Source organism: Squalius cephalus, assembly GCF_949319135.1.
Source record: "Squalius cephalus genome assembly, chromosome: 22".
Lineage (NCBI taxonomy): Eukaryota > Metazoa > Chordata > Actinopteri > Cypriniformes > Leuciscidae > Squalius > Squalius cephalus.
In genome coordinates this window covers 30,780,471-30,800,066 of record NC_137143.1, presented here as the reverse complement: position 1 = coordinate 30,800,066, position 19,596 = coordinate 30,780,471, and the positions used below count along the sequence as shown (strand labels likewise).

Below are 19,596 nucleotides of genomic sequence, written 5' to 3'. Positions count from 1 at the left end.
TAATGTTCGACCAAGGGGAAAAAGGCTTCTGGGGGGTGTTTGGTTCGAGGTCATGGTGCAGAGGACCCTAGGTTGAAATTAATCCGAACCATCCCTTTAAAGACGTTATTGGTTATTTTAAGCAGCCAAAGCAAATCTGTAACTAATGTGAAGAGGATACTTTTCATTGCCTTTGGGTCAACTTTGATCACAGTAATAAGCAATTACATTTGTCAGATGGGTGATACAGTGGTATTTTAATATAATTTCTATGTTATTTTAGTATTTATTAATATTTTGAATTAGCTTTTAATTTGTATTTCATTTTGTTTTAATTTTGTGCTTTTGCCATTATTATTGTGTTTCTTACAAATATTAAAGCTTAAATTTATATTTCAATTTTAGTTTTAGTACTGAATCTTATTTCAGTTATTTTATAGCATTTAATATCTTGAACTACCTCTTATTTTTATATGTACAGTTTTCATTTTAAATGTAAGTTTTAATAATTGCAAATTATGTGCTTTTGACATTTTATTATTGAATATTTAAGGGCTCTTTTTTTAAATATTTTAATATTGTATAGCTTTAATTCAACTTTTCAACTAATTTCAGTGTTTTTCCATTTAATATTTATATTTTATTTCAGCTTTATTTCATTTACTTAAAACAATTTTTTTATTAACTGGGGTGATAAGTATATTATTACCCATCTAGTTAAATGATAGTTTTTAAGTTTTGCTACTGCCTTAAAAATGTGTTTATAATCTGCATTGTAACAATGAACCTGTCGAACTCCATAAACTATGTGCATTGCATTAAATGGTTTCACCTCTTGATCAATGCAAGCTTAGCTCGAGCACTTCCTCTTATTTAACCATTGCTCTCTTTCGTCTTGCACATTTGTTTTGCACACTTTCAGTCTAGTGCTATATCTGATAGCATCTGTAATCTTTCCGTCTCTCCTCTGTTTACAGTTCTATCTCCAGGACACCAAAAGCAGCAATGGCACCTTCATCAACAGCCAGCGTCTGAGCCGGGGGTCGGAGGAGAGCCCTCCCTGCGAGGTGCTCTCCGGTGACATCATCCAGTTTGGGGTGGATGTGACCGAGAATACCCGGAAAGGTGAGGAAAGCCTGTTTGTGTGAGTGGTGATAGTGAAATGTGGCCCAGCTGTGTGTAATGCAGGTACATACAAATATTCCTTTATTTATTCCTTTATTAAAACGTGTTTGCTGCTTGACTAGTGTTAATTTTGGGCCCTGTTGTTTTGGTAGTGTAATAGAGGACACCTTTTATTGAAAGTCTTTGACACAAGTGCTCAGTTGTTGGGCAAAAAAAAGTTTAATTTCATATAAAAGATCAATTAAATATTTTATGTCTTCATTTGATTACTAGAAAATTCACAACACAGAATTTGTGGAAAACAAAACATTTCATAGAAATTATTTTTTTTTATTACTAAAATGGTTGTTTTTATTAATATTCAAGCAATCACAGACAATGGCAGACAGCGACCAAGGCAGCTCTGGCATAATGTCAATAACACTTGACTACAAATGACTTAGATTCTTTACAGTTATTGAGGTAAACATGCCTAAATTATCGGGGGGAAAAAAGGTAACGGCACTGAATTTCAGGTACCGGTTAAAATGTGAACGGTACCCAACCCTAGTGTGGATGTGTGCATGCAAATATTCCTTTATTAAAACGTATTTGCTGCTTGATGAGTGTTAATTTGGGGCCTGTAATAGAGGACACCTTCGATTGAAAGTTGAAGTCTTCGACACAAATGCAGCTGTTACAAACTACACTTTTTGAAGATTCTGCAATGGCAGAGATGCCATTTTGAAACCCAAGACGAGTGCTGGTTGATTGCTTTTCTGGATGTGTTGCAACTTAAGTACATGCAATGGGACGCTTTCACAATCAGATACAAATGCAAAGTAACTTACCCTTTTAAAACTAATGTAAGCATAGATTTGAGAGATCTATGAACCTGTTTGGAGCACTGTGTTTTAAATGGCAAGGTATTCAAATTAGCTTCCAGTTTAGTTTGGAAACTAGTTTTAAGTCACATTTGGGTGTTTTGTGTTTAATTCTTAGCATTGTTGCAGCACAAGTAGGCTTTGTCTCATCAGAACGCCAGGAAATCTTCTCTGGATGTTTTTGATGATCACAAACACACTCACTTTTAAAGCTGATAGACTTTAGTACATGTAAGCTTATTAGTCATATTAGTGCTTGTTATAAACATTTTTATGGCCCGTTTATATTTGAGATAACCTTTCTTTAAATTCTTGTTATGAAAATAATCATTTGCATGTCTTTTTTTTACAACCACTGTTGTCATAAAACACTAATTTATGTGTCCGGCTTTCTCTTGTTCTTTTTAGTCACTCATGGCTGTATAGTGTCGACCATCAAGCTCTTCTTACCAGATGGCATGGAAGGTCGGCGGCGATCAGAGTGAGTCCTGTTTGAATATTTAAAAAAATTTACCGCTCAACCTGGTGTTTTATTCTTATCATTAAGGTAGCTCGTGCTTCCCAGATTCATCACTTATAAAAACATGCACAGAATGTGATAAAATCTCTGAGAACTGAGGCTTACAGCTGCTGATTATACTGATTCAGTTGACCAAAACAAGATTTGCCCGTGCTTGTTCAGAGGAAATGACATGTGGGCTGTTAGTTTGACTGCTAGTTGCCAAATGGTGAATGACGGGAATTAGCGGTGAATCAGATCTGGGATTTTATGCTGGTTTTGGTTCTGTGGTTGTTGTCATTCCCTTTGTTTATATTCTTGGTTATTTAGCAAACGCAAGTATTTACATATATAATCTAACCACATGCCACAGTGATGCTCTGTGCCTTTCCATTTAGTCTTTTGGTTTAGGAGAATATTCCAAGTGAAATTCAGCGTAAGGTCCATTTACAGCATCTATGGCATCGAAATAATTTGGACTAACAGTCACTTAGTTTTTAGTTCATTAAATGTCTGTGTGATGTCTTGTAAGAACTATAGGCTTACTTTTGCTTTGTTGTTCTTTTTTATAAACTTCAAGTACATAACTGATAAGAAAAAAAAAAAAAGTTATTTCACTGAAAAGCCATCAAATAAGAGCCGTCACAGAGTATACTGGGATTGTCAGTCAAAAGAGTTGTAAAAAGGACTTGTTCTTTTTCACTTCCAAAAACTGTACATTTAACAGTATTTGACTGTAAAATTGCATAAAATGTCCCATCAAATCTGTTCCAGTTTTTCACCGTAAAGTAAGGGGACTTGCTGTTTGCCAATTAAAGGGGTGGTTGATTGATTTCACTTTTCTAACTTTAGTTAGTGTGTAATGTTGCTGTTTGAGCATAAACAACATCTGCAAAGTTAAAATGCTCAAAGTTCAAAGCAAAGGGAGAGATTTGCTTTTAAAGAAATCGCTTTTTAAGGACTACAACAAACGGCTGGTAGAGACTACACCACATTCACCAAGTGACATCACCAACCCTACAATTTACATAAACCCCGCCCCCTGAACATGATTTATAGATAATCATGACAGAATATGCTAATCAGTGACTAGAAGATAACTACACATAAGCTACATAAATTCATCAACTAACCATTCAGAAGTATTCGACATGTTGTCACTTCTTCTTGAGTCTCTCCATCATTGTCTGACTCCGGTTTGAACACAAAAGGCTAAACGTTTTTGAAACTTAAAAGGACAGAAGTTGTTGAAGCTCCGCCCTCTGTGCCGGGAGCAGCAGCTCATTTGCATTTAAAGAGACAAGACACAAAAACGGTGCGTTTTTGCTCACCCTCAAAATGTGACAATTTTAACATGCTATATAAAAATATCTGTGGGGTATTTTGAGCTAAAACTTCACATACACACTCTGGGGACATCAGAGACATATTTGACATTTTGTGAATAGGGCATTATACCACCCCTTTAACAGGTTTTTACCCTAGCATTTTTTCAGCCTTTTACTGTTAAAATTATCTTAAAAAAAAAAAAATAATTCAGTGGATGGCATTGATTTAATAGCTTATTGTTCATCAAATTGTAATGAAAGCTTACAAAAAAGTGTTTTTTTTTGTTTTGTTTTATTTTTCAGGCCCAAAGGCCTCAATTTCATTTTGTGCATGACTCACTGTGACCCGGCCAGTTATTGATTTTTGATTGGATTTGTGTGAAGCTGCACGATCTGCAGACTGTCTGAGACGAGAGATGAGCACCGGCTCCATAGGGGTCTCGCGGGTCTCATCCGCCTCCATCTGCTCCCCGTTCCATTTCGACGGCATTAAGTCTGAGCGTCGCCAAATCCACACAGGTTTTATTACATTGAAATCTAGGTGTACACCAGCCATGTGCACCAACTTTACATTTCACCTGCATTTTCTTCATTTAGTTAAAAGCCTGCATAGCGTATCGCTATTGAACTGCCGTCCAGGGTACAGAGCCAAACAGTCGTCTAGTTAGTAATCTGATGCTCGGCATGGCTGGTGTTTATTATATTCATGAAGAGGGATATTGATGGTCTTGTTGACGGAAGGGATTTCCTACCACTGTATGAATGCTATGTTTGACTGTGCATGTATCATCGGCTATAAAAATCGTTTAACGGAAGGCATCCGTGAAGCAGATGGCTCTCGCATTGAATGCTTCCCTGTGGCCTCCAGTGCTGGCAGGACCTGTTAAACCAACTCACGTGGAAACAAAGTGTGTACTGTGGTGTGGGCATTTCTGGAGCTTTAAAAGATTTCATGCATCTCCTCGTTTAGCGTGGAAGTGCTTGCTGAATAAAGCTGACAGGGAAATCTCAGAGATCTTTCCATTTCTAAAATCCATAAACACTGGCAGGGATGTGGGACCACACACACCTTTAAATCTCAGTGTCTCTAAATCCTCCCATTAATGCCTGAACCTCTTTTCTTTAACTCCCGGTCTGTTAGGGATGGGTCAGTGATTGTTGACTGGTCATTTAATAATTGACTAGTTTGTTAGTGGGGTCAGCTTCCGAGTTCATCTAGAAGTTTAAAAGTGTGTCTAAACGGGATGTCCTTTTCAAAGTCAAAATGTGAGGAAAATGTTTCTTTTTTATATATATATTTTAAATATGAGGGAAGAACAAACCACTAAATTTAGTTAAGGTAATGCTGATCATAATATTTTGATAATAATAGTAATAATAATTTCAAAAGAAACAAGTACAAAGAAGCGTCAGGAGGCCAAAAAACAAACAAAAATGAAACTACCTGGGAGTAAAAAAAAAGTCTGGGAGTAAGCAAATATAAATTTTCTCTTTTCTTTTCAGACATGACTGTCCACACTATTAACTGCAAGTGATCAAATCAGATTTGTGTTTAGATATAACTAACCTATCAGCATGGGTTGCTTTAGTAATGATGTAGGCATTACCCACGTATGTCACGAGACTTACAAAACGAATGTAGGAAAAATGGAAAATAAGCTCCCTATTGAGTTGCTCCCAATGGAGGAGACTGGTATATATGTATGAATACTTGCGGTTATTCAGTCACCCATTTTGACATTGTCGTTGTGTCACCTTAAGAGTGACGCAAAGACTATTTGAAATCAGATTTGATCAGCAAACAAAAATATGTTATAAGAAAATTTTACATTTAGATTATGAAAGTTCTCTGAACGTTCAAAACGTTTTTTAAAGGGTCTATATGTAGAATTGAGAAACCCGTGTTATAGAGACACCGGTGGCCATTCAGTGAAACTGAATTTTTTTTATTTTTTTTTATTTATAACATGCATGATAAAATATAAAATGTTCTATGTAGAAGATGAAATACTTTCTCTTATCCCATATTATTTATTCAGACACAACTTTAGGTAAGCCATTGGAAAAGTTTTTTTACCAATACATTAATTTATTTTTTACTTGGTTGCACTGGTGCAACTTTGAGCACCACAACTACTATGCAAAAAAAAAAAAAAAAAATTTTTTATATATATATATATATATATATATTAATTAACAGATTTAACATATATATTAACGGATGGTGTAGGTGGTGTTAAATTTCACAGTCAACTCTGCCAATTGAGCGGAACAACCGGGATCATCCTGACGATTGAAAGCTTCAACAATCGAATCTGATCCTGAATTCTTTGCCACACACTTGTCCTGGCATTTCTTGGCTCTCTCCCTGTGTTTAATCAAGCTCTCGTGCCTAAAATGTGTGGATTCAATGGCAAACGCAGTGTTACCTGCAATCTCTGTACCCACAGGCTTTACAGTGAACGCAGTGCATTGAGCCATTTTCATAGCAAATGCAACTCGAAGTCTTTCAGCCACTCTCTCCGAAAACTGTAAGCCTTTTTTTCTGCTGGTGGATCCACATTCACCACATGATCGCCAACTACAGGAGTTACACTATCTGTGACTTTAGACGGCTTACAGAAGAAATCTCTCAATGTCCTTTTCATCATCTCTCTTCATCTCTTTAGTTTTGTAGAGAAATATATATATTTTGAGGTTGCGCAGTTTAAATTTCGGGAGCATATGCAACCAAAATGCTTGCAATTTCAAGCCTAAATGTATTTTGAATTATGCATTATTATTTTTGACAAAGTTTATGATGCTAGTGCTTCAGAAATTATATGCTTGTGTTATATACGAATTGCACAACTGTCCCATCTTGGTTCACTCTACTCCCTATTTTCTTCTCCTCTTGGCCTGTTAATCAAACATCAGTTGTGTCTCACGTCTGCAGTGGAGCTCCTTGGCCGAGCTCTCGACCCAGTCGCATGTTCACTTCCAGTTTGAGGTATTTATAGACACCACACACGTCTAGCCTAGTTGTTGAGCTCTTGCCTGAGGAGCCCAGCACGACCAGAGATGCATGTTCGGGGTTAGCGGCATGTGTCTGTGCGCTCTTCTGTTCATTAGAAGATGCAGTCAGGGGATTTCTGGGATATGTGTTTGTGGCCAGGGCTTTTACTTGATGTTTGTGTTGTGAGTGAGGTCAAAAAGGCAGCCTAAGTGAGAAATCATGTCTCACCACTAGCCTGCTGAAATTCTTTCCAGCAAGTCGACAAAAGACATCTGCTTAAGATATGTTCCCTTCACTCTTTCCACTTAATGTTCATTTAGCCTCTTTCAGATAGATTTATATTGTTGCTCTGTGAGTAGGGATAGATAGATTTATTGAAGGAGGGGAAACGACAGAGATGTGAATGATAGTCATCGAGGGCTGATCGTTTTTATTTTCCATCTGGAGGGCGAGAGAGTGCATTACTGGACAGGGATGTCCCGTTTCCTCCACTGGGTGAACTCTCACCATTTTCTTTCCCTCTATAATTGATCACAGATTTCAGCATAGGACCACAACCAGATCTGGGACATTGTTTCCAGTTTACTCATAGTGAATTTGTAATGGATTTCCAATCTGCCAATCACACTTTATTGGTTCTCTTGTGAGTCGTTTAATTTTTGCAAAAGCTATTCTGTCCAGTCCTATTTCACTGTCATCCTAATGTAAAAGCTATATTATTATGCTAAATCATTATTAATGAGCCAGTGGTGAATCCTCCCTCCGTTTGTCCCAACCAGCCACATTATTTTGTTGATCGCTCGGTTTCTATTTCTGTATTAATCTCATCGCCCCCCAAACTCCTGCTTTTCAAAGCTGGAAAATACACATCAAATATATTCCAATTGGTGGTTGTTGACATTCATAAAAGTGCAGTTCACTTGACACCGTGTGTGTATGACTGATTTGGTTGATCAATAGCTGATGGACACTAAATGTGTAATATTTATTTATTTCAATTACATTTCAATTTCATCATGAGCTAGATATGTGGTGCTACGCATCTGGATTACTAGTTTCGGTTACACTTTACGGTGTCATTGTTACAGTGTAATTATATTTAAGTACTGAGTAATATTAATTAAGTGCATGTACTTACTATAGAGTTAGGGTAGAATTAGGGTTTGATTGAGGGTTAGTTGCATGTAATTATTAGACATGTGCCGGTATTCGGTAATGCGATAAATCGCGGTAATGAATATGCACGATATTGTTATCGCGGGCACTTCAAAATACCGTGAAAAATAATAGATCCGAATTTAGATTTTTAGAACGCGCATTATAGCTTATTTTCCATCAACCGCTTAAACAAACACTGCGTATGCTGCGCGAAACACGTGCGCACTCTGATGTAAACAGTCGCCACTTGTATAAGCATGCGGCCGGTGCGCACTTCTAGTCTAATGTAAACAGTCCTCACATGGAGAAGCAGCATGGGAGGAACGCCGCCGCCTACAGTCTATGGCCGCCTCCGATCTATCCGGATCCATCCCGCTTCTAAAAGCAGAGCTGCCAACTTGACGCATTCAGCGCGAGACTCTTCACACGCTCACGCCACACATCCGTTTTCTCACGCAGAGAAAAATCGCGGAGCAAAGAGGACACGAAGACCGTAAAACAAGACAGAGCAGGTTACTTTTGATATGAAACAGGAGAACAATTGTGTCATAGAATGTTACATTTAAACCATTTAATGACCAGCAGCATGTTAGATGACTAAAACAAATAGATAAAGAGGAGTATTTTGCTGAATATGTGCACTGCACTTTTTTACATATTTATTATATTTTTACTTGTGTCATTACATAATTGTTATTATAATGAAAACCACATTATATTTGATTTAATTCGTTTTTTGTATCCTTTAATAATACCAGCTGATAGGGCTCTATATGGTTACATAGCATTATGAGATTTTTTTTTTCATGAGAAAAAAATAACATGTGGGCTATCTACTGTAGCCTTCCTAATATTTATCCAAAATTAGTCAATATTGAATCAAGATTTAAATCAAATCCCAAGTATTGAATTTGTGTTAAGCAATACAAACAGTAGCCTACCAGTCATTGTACCATGTAATCATTGTAACATGTTGTCACTAAACTTAATAAAATTCAGTTTAGTTACCAAATGTTTTGATGATCACAATTACACCTTGTGATGCAATTTTTTTTTTTTTTTTTTACATCCCCGCCCAATTATCTGTTTCTCATGTGCAATTAAAAATACCGTGATAATACCGTATACCGTGATAAAAGCTCACTCAATTAATCGCAGCATGAAAATGTGATACCGGCACATGCCTAGTAATTATGCATAATTAACTGTTACATGTAACATATGTAACAAGGATACTGTAAAATAGTGTTACCCTAGTTTCTAATATCTTTTTCTAAATGGAATGTAAAGAGCAAATTGTAGTTGGAAATTTTGCATGTCAGTCTGCCCTTGCCAATGCCAATAATTGAAAAATGACACTTGTTTTAATCCCTAGTCCTGGAGGATAAAAACAAAATACTTCTCAATCAAATTCAGAGTGTTTTCCGTGGCTCTGTTGATATCGGCAAGTCTTCATGAATTATCAGTGAGCCTATGACTGCCATATTGAGAAACAAATCTCAAACAATGGCGTGTGTGTGGCTACAGGCTTGGAACAGGAGCGTTACTGTGACTCATCTCTGGATTACATAAACACACACTCACAAGACACTGTGCCTGAAGCTGCACACTGCTTTAGTGGGAGATGTTGCTATTATGAATGTTATAAACTTCAGTTCAAGAATCAGAAATAGCTCATTTTGCCTTGGCATTTTGAATTATTTTTATAGCAAGTGTCTAGCTTCGGTTCTGGATATCTGGAAGTGTGTATGTGTATATATATACACGCACAAAATATGTGTATATAATGTGTATATATAAATGAAATACACATGCTACATTGTCACCACTTGAGTATTATGCAAGTGCATCAATTTTATGCAAGTTAAATGTAGCACATGGCTTCTAGATATAATATAAATTATGGTTATTTTTGCATTTTCACTAAATTTTATACTAAAGACAAAAAGTAGAATACAGAAAATGTTCTGAAAGCATGATATCGGCCACCATATTGGTATAGATTACACATTCTGACCACAGCACGTAATTTAGTTCAAGTTAATTTGTGTTATTTATTATGTTTATGATGTATACATATCTGATTAATCTCATATAGGATGTGTTTTGTTGAGTTAATTAACCCGCTAACTTCAGTTTCCCGGTGTTCATTCAGCTCTTCAGCTTCGGCAGTGCTGTTATTTGAAACCGTAATATTAATTTTTGATGTTTCTCTTTCAAAAACAGTGATGCATTATTGATTATAACTTGCACTTTTATTTTTCTCATATCATTTTCATCAACATTATGGTTTAATTAAAATAATTTCATTTTTGTCCTTGATAATTCCAATTTATTTATCCATGGCACATGCATTTTGATTCTTTAAATAATTTTAAAACTTGATAAAACTAGGCTACACTACTGTATATGTTTGATTTATGTTGAAGTGCTCAGGCTTTTAATGGTGAGACTTTTGTTTTTTGTAATCAGGCTCTCAAAAATAATATAAAAATTTGGATTCAGACTTATCAGTCATCATGCAAAATTTTCTCATTGGTGAATCCCTAGAAATTTTGCATATTGTTCACAGTATACACTATATGGTGTTGTATGCTGTTCCAAACATAACCTTTGCTTGTGTAACGTGATGCTCCACTGCTATAAGGATGTTTGTGGATCACCGTTGCATAACTCTATTTAGTTATGAACATCCCACAAGTGCGATCTTCCCCCATGTCTCCTGGAATGCTCTCCAACCCGTCGGCTTTGTTTCTTTACATGAGTTGCTGAGCAGATGCCATAGGGGCAGACGGCCAGCGGATCAGGTTCTGCTACTATTGTCCCGCCTGAGTTTCACTGCGCATGAAAATTGAAGGCTCTTCAGATCGGTGTGGAGCTCTGAGGGACTTTGGAGTGTTTTATTTCAGAAGAGTCTGGAATTATCACATGACAGGCTCTTGAACTTTGAACCGCTGCCTGTGGGAGAGGCGTGGATGGTGTTGAACTGTGTGGAGCGGACACAAATGCGCTGTTTTGATTTTACACAAGCGACGAGGATCCAGCCATGTTATCAAGCTGCTAAAGAGAGCATGACAGCATGTTCTTCTGCAAAGCGTCTGGAAGATAAATATTAACACCACAGACATTTGGACTGCCAGACATCTGCTCAGCTGATGGACATCTCACTATAAAGTCTGCTTTTCTTACACTTCAACACTTCAGGTAACAAGACTTTTCCAAAAAAGAGGGATCGGCAGGCTTTTGAAGGAATGACGCAGTTCATATGGGAAAAAAATGCTTGAAATGTGAATCACATCTAGCAGGACATTTTTATTTGGGTGTGTTGAGGCCTGAACTGTCTCTGCTCTTCTCTCTCTACATGTTTTATAGTTCACCCACCTGGATTACAGGTTTAAAGCTGGTCATTTAATAATTAATGTACTAAAAAACAATAATGTGTGTTTGAACAAGGCCTTGGAACATATGCTGAATGTTTTTAAATGACTTGTACTGTATTCATGAGTGCAATCTGCTTTCCTCTGTTGACGTATTTCCTGTTCCAGCAGGAAGTTGTTGAAGGGCTTGTTCCTCCAAAAGGACTCATCTTTTCCCACTTTATTCCCATAATCATGCCAAACCTGGCAATATTAGGAGAAATTACATGCTTGGAAAACTTTAATTTTTAAAGAGCATTTTATTGGACAAAAATGTGTACACACAATATTATATCCAATTACATATGCATGTTAAACGTTTATTTTGTCATCTTTAAGATTTGCATCATATAAATAGCCTGGATTGATGTTTTGGGAAATCTTTGTCATTGTTTTGTCATACTTTCCTGTAGTTCCTCAGGGTTTATAGATCGGATCAGGGTTCATGGATTGTCATGTGGTTCTCTAGACTCCATTTCTCCTGACTTCATTCAGTTAGACTCATTTTGCAAAGTCTCAGTGACTGAGATAATTTCATATTCTGATTCTGCCCGTTTGCTCTTTAGAGCAGAAAGTCCACAGGTATCACTGCTGACCTTTTGAACCCACAGCCTATTTATGTCATGCAAGCACGGGAAACTGGGTGTAAGTTCAGCTTTGCCAACTGGATGGCTGATGTGGCGTGACATAGCTGGAATCATTTAGATGATATCTGATGTTTTAACATTAAAAAAGTCTGTGATTTAGTAGTCTTAATGAGTTGTCGACTTGTTCCTTTTATTGGCGATATCACAGTTCTGGATATTACCTTATATAATGTTACAAAGGCTGGGAGCCAGGGTGAGTTATAGTTAAAAGCTTAAAACCAAGTCAAAAACAAAAAAAAGGTAAATGAAACACAACTTGTATCTCTCATGTGGTGTGCTAATATTTTCAAGTTGTAAAAGGGCTGTACTGTAAAAGATTAACAGTGCAAAGCAAAGTTAAATCGGTTGAGTGAGTCTGCTAGCAAATATTTGCACCTAACTTTCCTCATGCAAAGTGTCAGTAGATCCGCCCCGATCTCTCCATAAACCAGTAACAATCTCTTTCTCTTCCAGTGTTGTTCCAGCTCCACTGCCACTGGCTATTGATAAGGTAAGCGCTCGTGACTCGCCTTCTTTCGTTATATGTGCAGGATGTAAGGCTGTTTTTCTCCAGATTAAACTTGATCATGAATGAATGATTTCCAGTTCATTATGTTCGTATAATTGTGTCTTTTGGATATCAAACAGCATGCAGCTTTTGCTGTGTTGTCCTCAAAGCAGCTTGTTATGAATGCCATTGATTTCCATGTCCTTGCTGTTGCTAAAGCCTTGAATTAACATCAGCAAGCATTATGTGCCGCTATCTGAGGTTTCCATGTGGTGTATTTGTGAACAATCCTGGAGGTGGTCCAGATGAAGTTAGATAATGCAGTTATCCTCCGTGTGGGATGCCTCTGTGGAGCTTTAACAGGGAACATTTTAGTTGTGTGGCGGATCGTTCCCAGTCGCGCACAGAGGTGTCTTTCTTTGCAAGTTTTAAATATATACTCATGCTTAATCGCATTAGTCTTTAAACAGAAATCTAATAAAGTCATTCTCTTCTCTCTTTGTTGCATCTAGAATCAAATGCTATTACTGACAGCATGTTGATGAGATCCTAGACTCAAACTACATCCCAGTTCACAACTGTAATTTAGTGAAGTAGTAACTATACCTTTCAAAAGTTTGGGGTCGGTGAGATTTTTAAAAATGTTTATGAAAGAATTCTCATCTGCTCAACAAATAGGGGTGTGAACCTACACTGGTCTCACGGTTCGGCTCGATTACGATTATCATGTCATCGATTCAGTTTTATTCGATATCACGATGTTCTCAATTTTCAATTTTACTTCAAATTTTACTTCAATTTATCTTCAATTTTACTTCATTGACAAAAATACAATTTTGTCAATGAATGCAAGCAGTCAGATATATGAACTGAACCTTTAATTTTACCTGCTCAAAGAAAACACGCTTCTTGATTGTATCAAACAAAACTCAAGTCTGGGCACAGAAGACAACAGGAGCATTGAGAACACACAAAAGTAAATACTAAAAGTGATCGCTGCCATTCATCCACGACATGAGACCGCAGCTCTGCCAGGCGTTAACAGCTCGGGGTGACAGCGGCTGACGTGGCTTCTCAAGTTAGTGATATTACCCCCTGCATATTTTATGTGTGCGTGACATGATTTACACACAGCGTGTGTCTTCGCCAGGTCGTGCTTACCAGGTTGTTCATAAAAGCCAAGATGTGCCCAGATGTAGGCTTTTAAAGGGAAGGTTCGGAGTAATTTCAACCTAGGGTCCTCTGCACCATGACCTCGAGTCAAACACCCCCCAGAAGCTTTTTTTCCCTTTAGTCGAACATTATTAAAGTTAGAGCTTATTTAGAGATATCAGCCGGATGGCTTAGTGCAGGCGCTAATGGATCCAAGGCTGTATCTGGTAAATTACCCCACTAATAATGCCCAGAATGGGACCAAACTTCTACAGTAGTACACAAGTTCTGTACTCATAAAACGAGGCATTGGAAAGTTTGTAAGTACATCAGGAGTTTATTTAAATAACACTTGCCTGACGGCTAATGCTACCGCTAACCCGGACGTCGAGGTCACTTCCGTGATTTGGGAAAAGTCCGTAAAAGTCCTGGCAGAAAGCGATGCATAAGGATGTAGTGTAACGACGCCCAGTTCCAGGAATGCACTAATATATTGTTGGTAGTACCAGTTTGCAACAATTATTAGTTAACACTAAGTTGTCAACACAACAAAAAATTTGGATGTACCAAAAAAACTTTTAAAAAAACCGTTGTTACACTACATCCTTATGCATCGCTTTTTGCCAGGACTTTTACAGGCTTTTAAGCGATGCATAAGGATGTAGTGTAACAACGTTTTTTATTTTTTATTTTGGTACATCCAATTTTTTTGTTGTGTTGACAACTACCAACAAAATATTAGTGCATTCCTGGAACTGGGCGTCGTTACACTACATCCTTATGCATCGCTTTCTGCCAGGACTTTTACGGGGTTTTCCCAAACCCCTGAAGTGACCTCAACGTCCGGGTTAGCGGTAGCATTAGCCATCAGGCAAGTGTTATTTAAATAAACTCCTGATGTACTTACAAACTTTCCAATGCCTTGTTTTATGAGTACAGAACTTATTTGTACTACTGTAGAAGTTTGGTACCATTCTGGGCATTATTAGTGGGGTAATTTACCAGATACATCATAGGATCCATTAGCGCCTGCACTGAGCCATCTGGCTGATATCTCTAAATAAGCTCTAACTTTAATAATGTTCAACCAAGGGGAAAAAGGCTTCTGGGGGGTGTTTGGCTCGAGGTCATGGTGCAAAGGACCCTAGGTTGAAATTACTCTGAACCATCCCTTTAAAGTAGTTGGAGCATTTTTAATTACTCGCACTCGCGTCTCGCCTCCCTCTGCCATTGTATGCTACCACGACAAATGACGTCAGAATAGCATCAGTACGTTATAATCGGTTATGGTCTATTACTGAACCGATACCGAATCGTCCTCGTCTGCATCGCGATGCATCGTAGAAACGATTAATTTCGACACCCCATCACCAAGGCTGCATTTATTTAATCAAAAATAAAAATAGAGTAATCATTGTGAAATACTATTATTTTAAAATAACTTTTTCTATTTGAATGTATTGTAAAATGTAGGCTAATTTATTCCTGTGAATTTTCAGCATTATTACTCCAGTCTTCAGTGTCACATGATGCTTCAGAAAACACTCTAATATGATGATTTGAACAAGAAACATTTATTATTATCAATGTTAAAAATAGTTGTGCTGCTTAATATTTTTGTGTTTCAGGATCCTTTGACGAATGGCACATTCAAAAGAACAGCATTTAATCTTTTGTAACATTCTGAATGTTTTGTCACTTTTGATCAATTTGATGTGTCCTTGCTGAATAAAATAATTAATTTCAGTCAAACAACAAAAAATCTGATCCCAAACTTTTGAACAATTGTGTATGCATACTTTTTTGAGCAAATTTCCCTCACAACCTCTTACTCAAGGAGTCCGATGGTTCTCTTCTGAGTTCTGACTCCGCTATAGCAGTTTTTAAATGTCGAAACCTTAAAGTGAACTAATAATGAATGTTTTAGGGAGTGTTTCGGATTCAGTCAGGAGTTGTAACTCGGCCAGATGGATTAGAAAAAACAATTAGCTAATGATATCAGTGTACTGATGGGGCTTGCAGAATGATGGCATCATCTGCATCTGTGATGACAAAACCATGCATGTGTAAATCATTGCATCATCACTCTGAGCCTCCATCTGTTGTACTGAAGATGGTGTAGATGGACTGGCGTCCCCCTTAAACCCCATGAATGCAGACCTGTCAATGTCACATCCATTCCCAGATGCATATAGCGCTTCTATATCTGACGCTGTCAATATAAAAATACTCTTTCTGACTTGCTCTCTGCTCTGGGAGTGTCTCATCATGTGGATTCAATAAATGTAGCAAATCTTGAGTCACATTTTCACTATTTGGAACATTGTGGTTGCAATATAAGGAACAAGGCCCCTATTCAGCTAGACTGGGTTCATTCAAGGTTATTTCACCTTTTCAGAAGATGTTTCTTTTGGTGAGACTGAAAACTGCTTTTGATTGCATTGATTTAGATGCATCAAGGACAACATGTGAAAAGATGCTCAATAGATAAGTGTTTCATTGAAGTACACAGACCTAAGGTTGTGAGGAAAAAAAAAAATCTGCACACAGTTTATCAAATTTTTTCTTCTTCTTCTGTCATGCAGGTGTCCGCAAATACACCCAATATGTATTCTCAGGAACTGTTTCAGCTCTCCCAGTACCTGCAGGTATGGAGCAACACTGACCTCTACAGGCCATCTGCAGCCATTAACTATCAAAATGATGAGAAAAGATGAGATGTTTGTCCATTTCATGTACTGGCCTTGAAATGTGATATATTAATACAGTAAATTAAATATATATTTATTTAATAGTATATATTTATTATATTTATAATGCATGTTGCATTTGATTGAAAATTGTAAATATTTCACAATATTACTATTTATGATAGCTGTTTTCTATTTTAATATATTTAAAAATAGAATTTATTCCTGTGACGTAAAGCTGAATTTTCAGCATCATTACTCCCATCTTCTCCTCCTTCAGAAAACATTCTAATATGATGCTCAAGATACATTTCTGATTATCACTGATGTTCAAAACATTTTGTTGATTCATAGAAATGATCTTTGATTAATAGAAAGGTCAAAGGAATTTTTTGTAACAATGTAAAAGTGTGTTACTAAGGTAATTGAATGTGTCCGTGCTGAATGAAAGTCTTCATTTATTTTTAATAAATTGCCCACAAACTTTTGAACAGTAATATATGTATATATATATGTATGTATATATATATATATATATATATATATATATATATATATATATATATATATATATATATATATATATATATATATATATATATATATAAATAAGGGGTGTATATATCGTGTCACAGTATATCGCAATACAGAAATGCAACAATATGTATCGTGGATAGTGACAATATGTATTGTTTAGTTCACCCAAAATATTAAAAAATATATATTTTAAAATTTACGAATTTTCAAAAAAATCAAGTTTTCAGAGTTTTAGTGTCAGTACTACATTAAACTACTATATATAATGCTGAATATAATGTATAATAGTGCAATAGGGGAATATTTGTGGCTCCTGATAATGCCAAATGTCTTGTGTTACCAGTAAAAAGTGGCCTACATTATTTTAAATATATGTAGTCACAGTGACAGAGTGCATATTCGTCTATTTTCGTTCTGTATGTTCAGCTTCAGAATCATGCATATTTTTATTGTGGTGTCACCATTTTCCTGTGCATTGGGTTACCAGCTCCAAGTATATATATATTTAGTGATCAGATAATGTTGATGTTCTGCTTGTGTCCTTCAGGAGGCCTTACACAGAGAGCAGATGCTGGAGCAGAAGCTGGCCACTCTGCAGAGGCTGCTGGCCAGCACACAGGAGGCATCAGAGAGCAGCTGGCAGGTACAGCACACATCACAATTAAAGGATTATTAATTATTCAATACAGGTGGCTGTTTTAGGTATGTTTAGTTGCACTCAGAATATGTAACACTTATGATATGATAACAAGGTCTGTTTATTGGTCTTTACAGGCTTTAATCGATGAAGACCGGTTACTTTCTAGATTGGAGGTGATGGGGAATCAGTTGCAAGCATATTCAAAAGTAAGGCCCGTGTCTGCTTTGAGTATTTGAAATATGTGCTCACAGAAATACATCACTGCATGCTGTCTCCTCAGAATCAAACAGAAGACGGTATCCGAAAGGAGCTTGTAGCCTTAACAGAGGACAAAAACAATTACGAGACGACAGCCAAAGAGTCCCTGAGGCGGGTCCTTCAGGAGAAAATCGAGGTGGTCAGGAAACTGTCCGAGGTGGAGGTAAAAAAAAAACCCATTTTATATTGATTATGCAAAAATGAAAGAGCCATTTTGTCCTTAATACTGGATTGGATGTTTAAAAATTGTTAAATTGCCAATTAATGTAAAGTTCTTTAACTGTAATGTAGTTGCAAAGTAACTTTTAGTTAGTAGAATGTCTAAAGTGGACCATTGAAATAAAGTGATACTTAAAAATCACAAACAATTCTTCCATTTAAGTACTATAGTTACTATTAGCATAGGTTACATAAGCACTTTAGCACTTTATTTCTTGTCACACTTGTGTCGTGGACAAGAAACTTGTCAGACTACACACGTTCACTCGCACACATATTTCTCACTCACACACACACACACTCTCGCTCACTCACTCACACAAACGCACTCACTCACTCGCACACACTCACTCACTCACTCACTCACTCACTCACTCACTCACTCACTCACTCACTCACTCACTCACTCACTCACTCACTCACTCACTCACTCACACTCACTCACTCGCACTCACTCACTCACTCGCACACACACACTCTCGCTCACTCACTCACACAAACGCACACACTCACTGTCGCTCGCTCACTCACTCGCACACACACACACACACACTCACACACACACACACACACACACACTCACACACACACACACACACACACACACTCACTCACTCACTCGTTCACTCACTCTTGACGGAACCCGTCGTGGAGGACCGGAAAAAAAATTAAACATGCTAGTATTTTTATGGTGATGTCGTGAAGCATCGCAGACGTGGCGTCCGTTGTCGCCCACTATGACACACTATACGAGATGAAACGATCGAATCTTGCGTCCCAACGCCCGTTGTCGTTTACGAATCCCCACAACACCCTACGTCAAACGGATCGTGCCAAAATCGTGCTAAAATCGTGTAATCTGAACCAGGCATTACAGTCTACTAATACTCTAAAAAGAGTTGGTTGACATGTAGTTGCAAAGTGTGTCTAAAGTGGATTATCGAAATAAAGTTTATATCAGCTGTGTTTTTTTTGTATTGCAGAGGAGCTTGAGTAACACAGAAGACGAGTGCACGCACCTGAGAGAGATGAACGAACACACACAGGAAGAGCTCAGAGAACTCGCCAACAAATACAACGGAGCAGTCAATGAAATCAAGGATCTCTCAGAAAAGATCAAGGCATGTCCATCAACACCCACTGTCGCACATTAAACCTGTTAAATTGCTAAACCTGTTAAATTTCAAAACTTTTGTGTTTAGCTGGCAGAGGGCAAACATGAGGAGCTCACTCAGAAAGGCCTGAATGAGAAGAAAGAGCTACAGCTGAGGATTGAAGAGATGGAGGAGAAGGAACAGTCGCTTCAGGCTCGAATCGAAGCTCTGCAGGCGGACAACGACTTCACAAACGAGAGACTAACGGCCCTGCAAGGTAAAATACACACAATCATGCAGCATTTCAGTACTGGGCTCTTGGTTGAGAACATCTACATCTATAACACGGTAACTAAAGAGATGCAACCGGTTGAGGAGGAGCATCTGTCGGTATAGAGCTCTTGTTTTTCTTTTTGGTCAAAATCTTCTCGTTGTCGTTTTCCAGTCCGGTTAGAACAGCTGCAGGAGAAAAGCATAAAGGAAAACAACAGCTTAGGTGAGTTGGAGAC

The 19,596-nt window shown here is 37.4% G+C and overlaps 1 protein-coding gene across 5 annotated transcripts in view; it reads left to right on the top strand.

The window, feature by feature from the left end:
* The window catches only part of slmapa (sarcolemma associated protein a), a 62,613-nt gene that overhangs the window by 20,340 nt on the left and 22,677 nt on the right, over window positions 1–19,596 (top strand). For 4 of the 5 annotated variants that reach the window (XM_079857798.1, XM_079857799.1, XM_079857796.1 and 1 more), the window contains exons 2-11: window positions 957–1,104; window positions 2,376–2,448; window positions 12,464–12,500; window positions 16,235–16,297; window positions 17,424–17,519; window positions 17,651–17,722; window positions 17,797–17,937; window positions 18,977–19,114; window positions 19,196–19,364; window positions 19,533–19,583. In XM_079857798.1, coding sequence (XP_079713924.1) covers window positions 957–1,104; window positions 2,376–2,448; window positions 12,464–12,500; window positions 16,235–16,297; window positions 17,424–17,519; window positions 17,651–17,722; window positions 17,797–17,937; window positions 18,977–19,114; window positions 19,196–19,364; window positions 19,533–19,583 — 988 coding nt within the window. The remainder of the gene's footprint in view (window positions 1–956; window positions 1,105–2,375; window positions 2,449–12,463; window positions 12,501–16,234; window positions 16,298–17,423; window positions 17,520–17,650; window positions 17,723–17,796; window positions 17,938–18,976; window positions 19,115–19,195; window positions 19,365–19,532; window positions 19,584–19,596) is intronic. The other variant, XM_079857800.1, reaches the window with a different exon arrangement.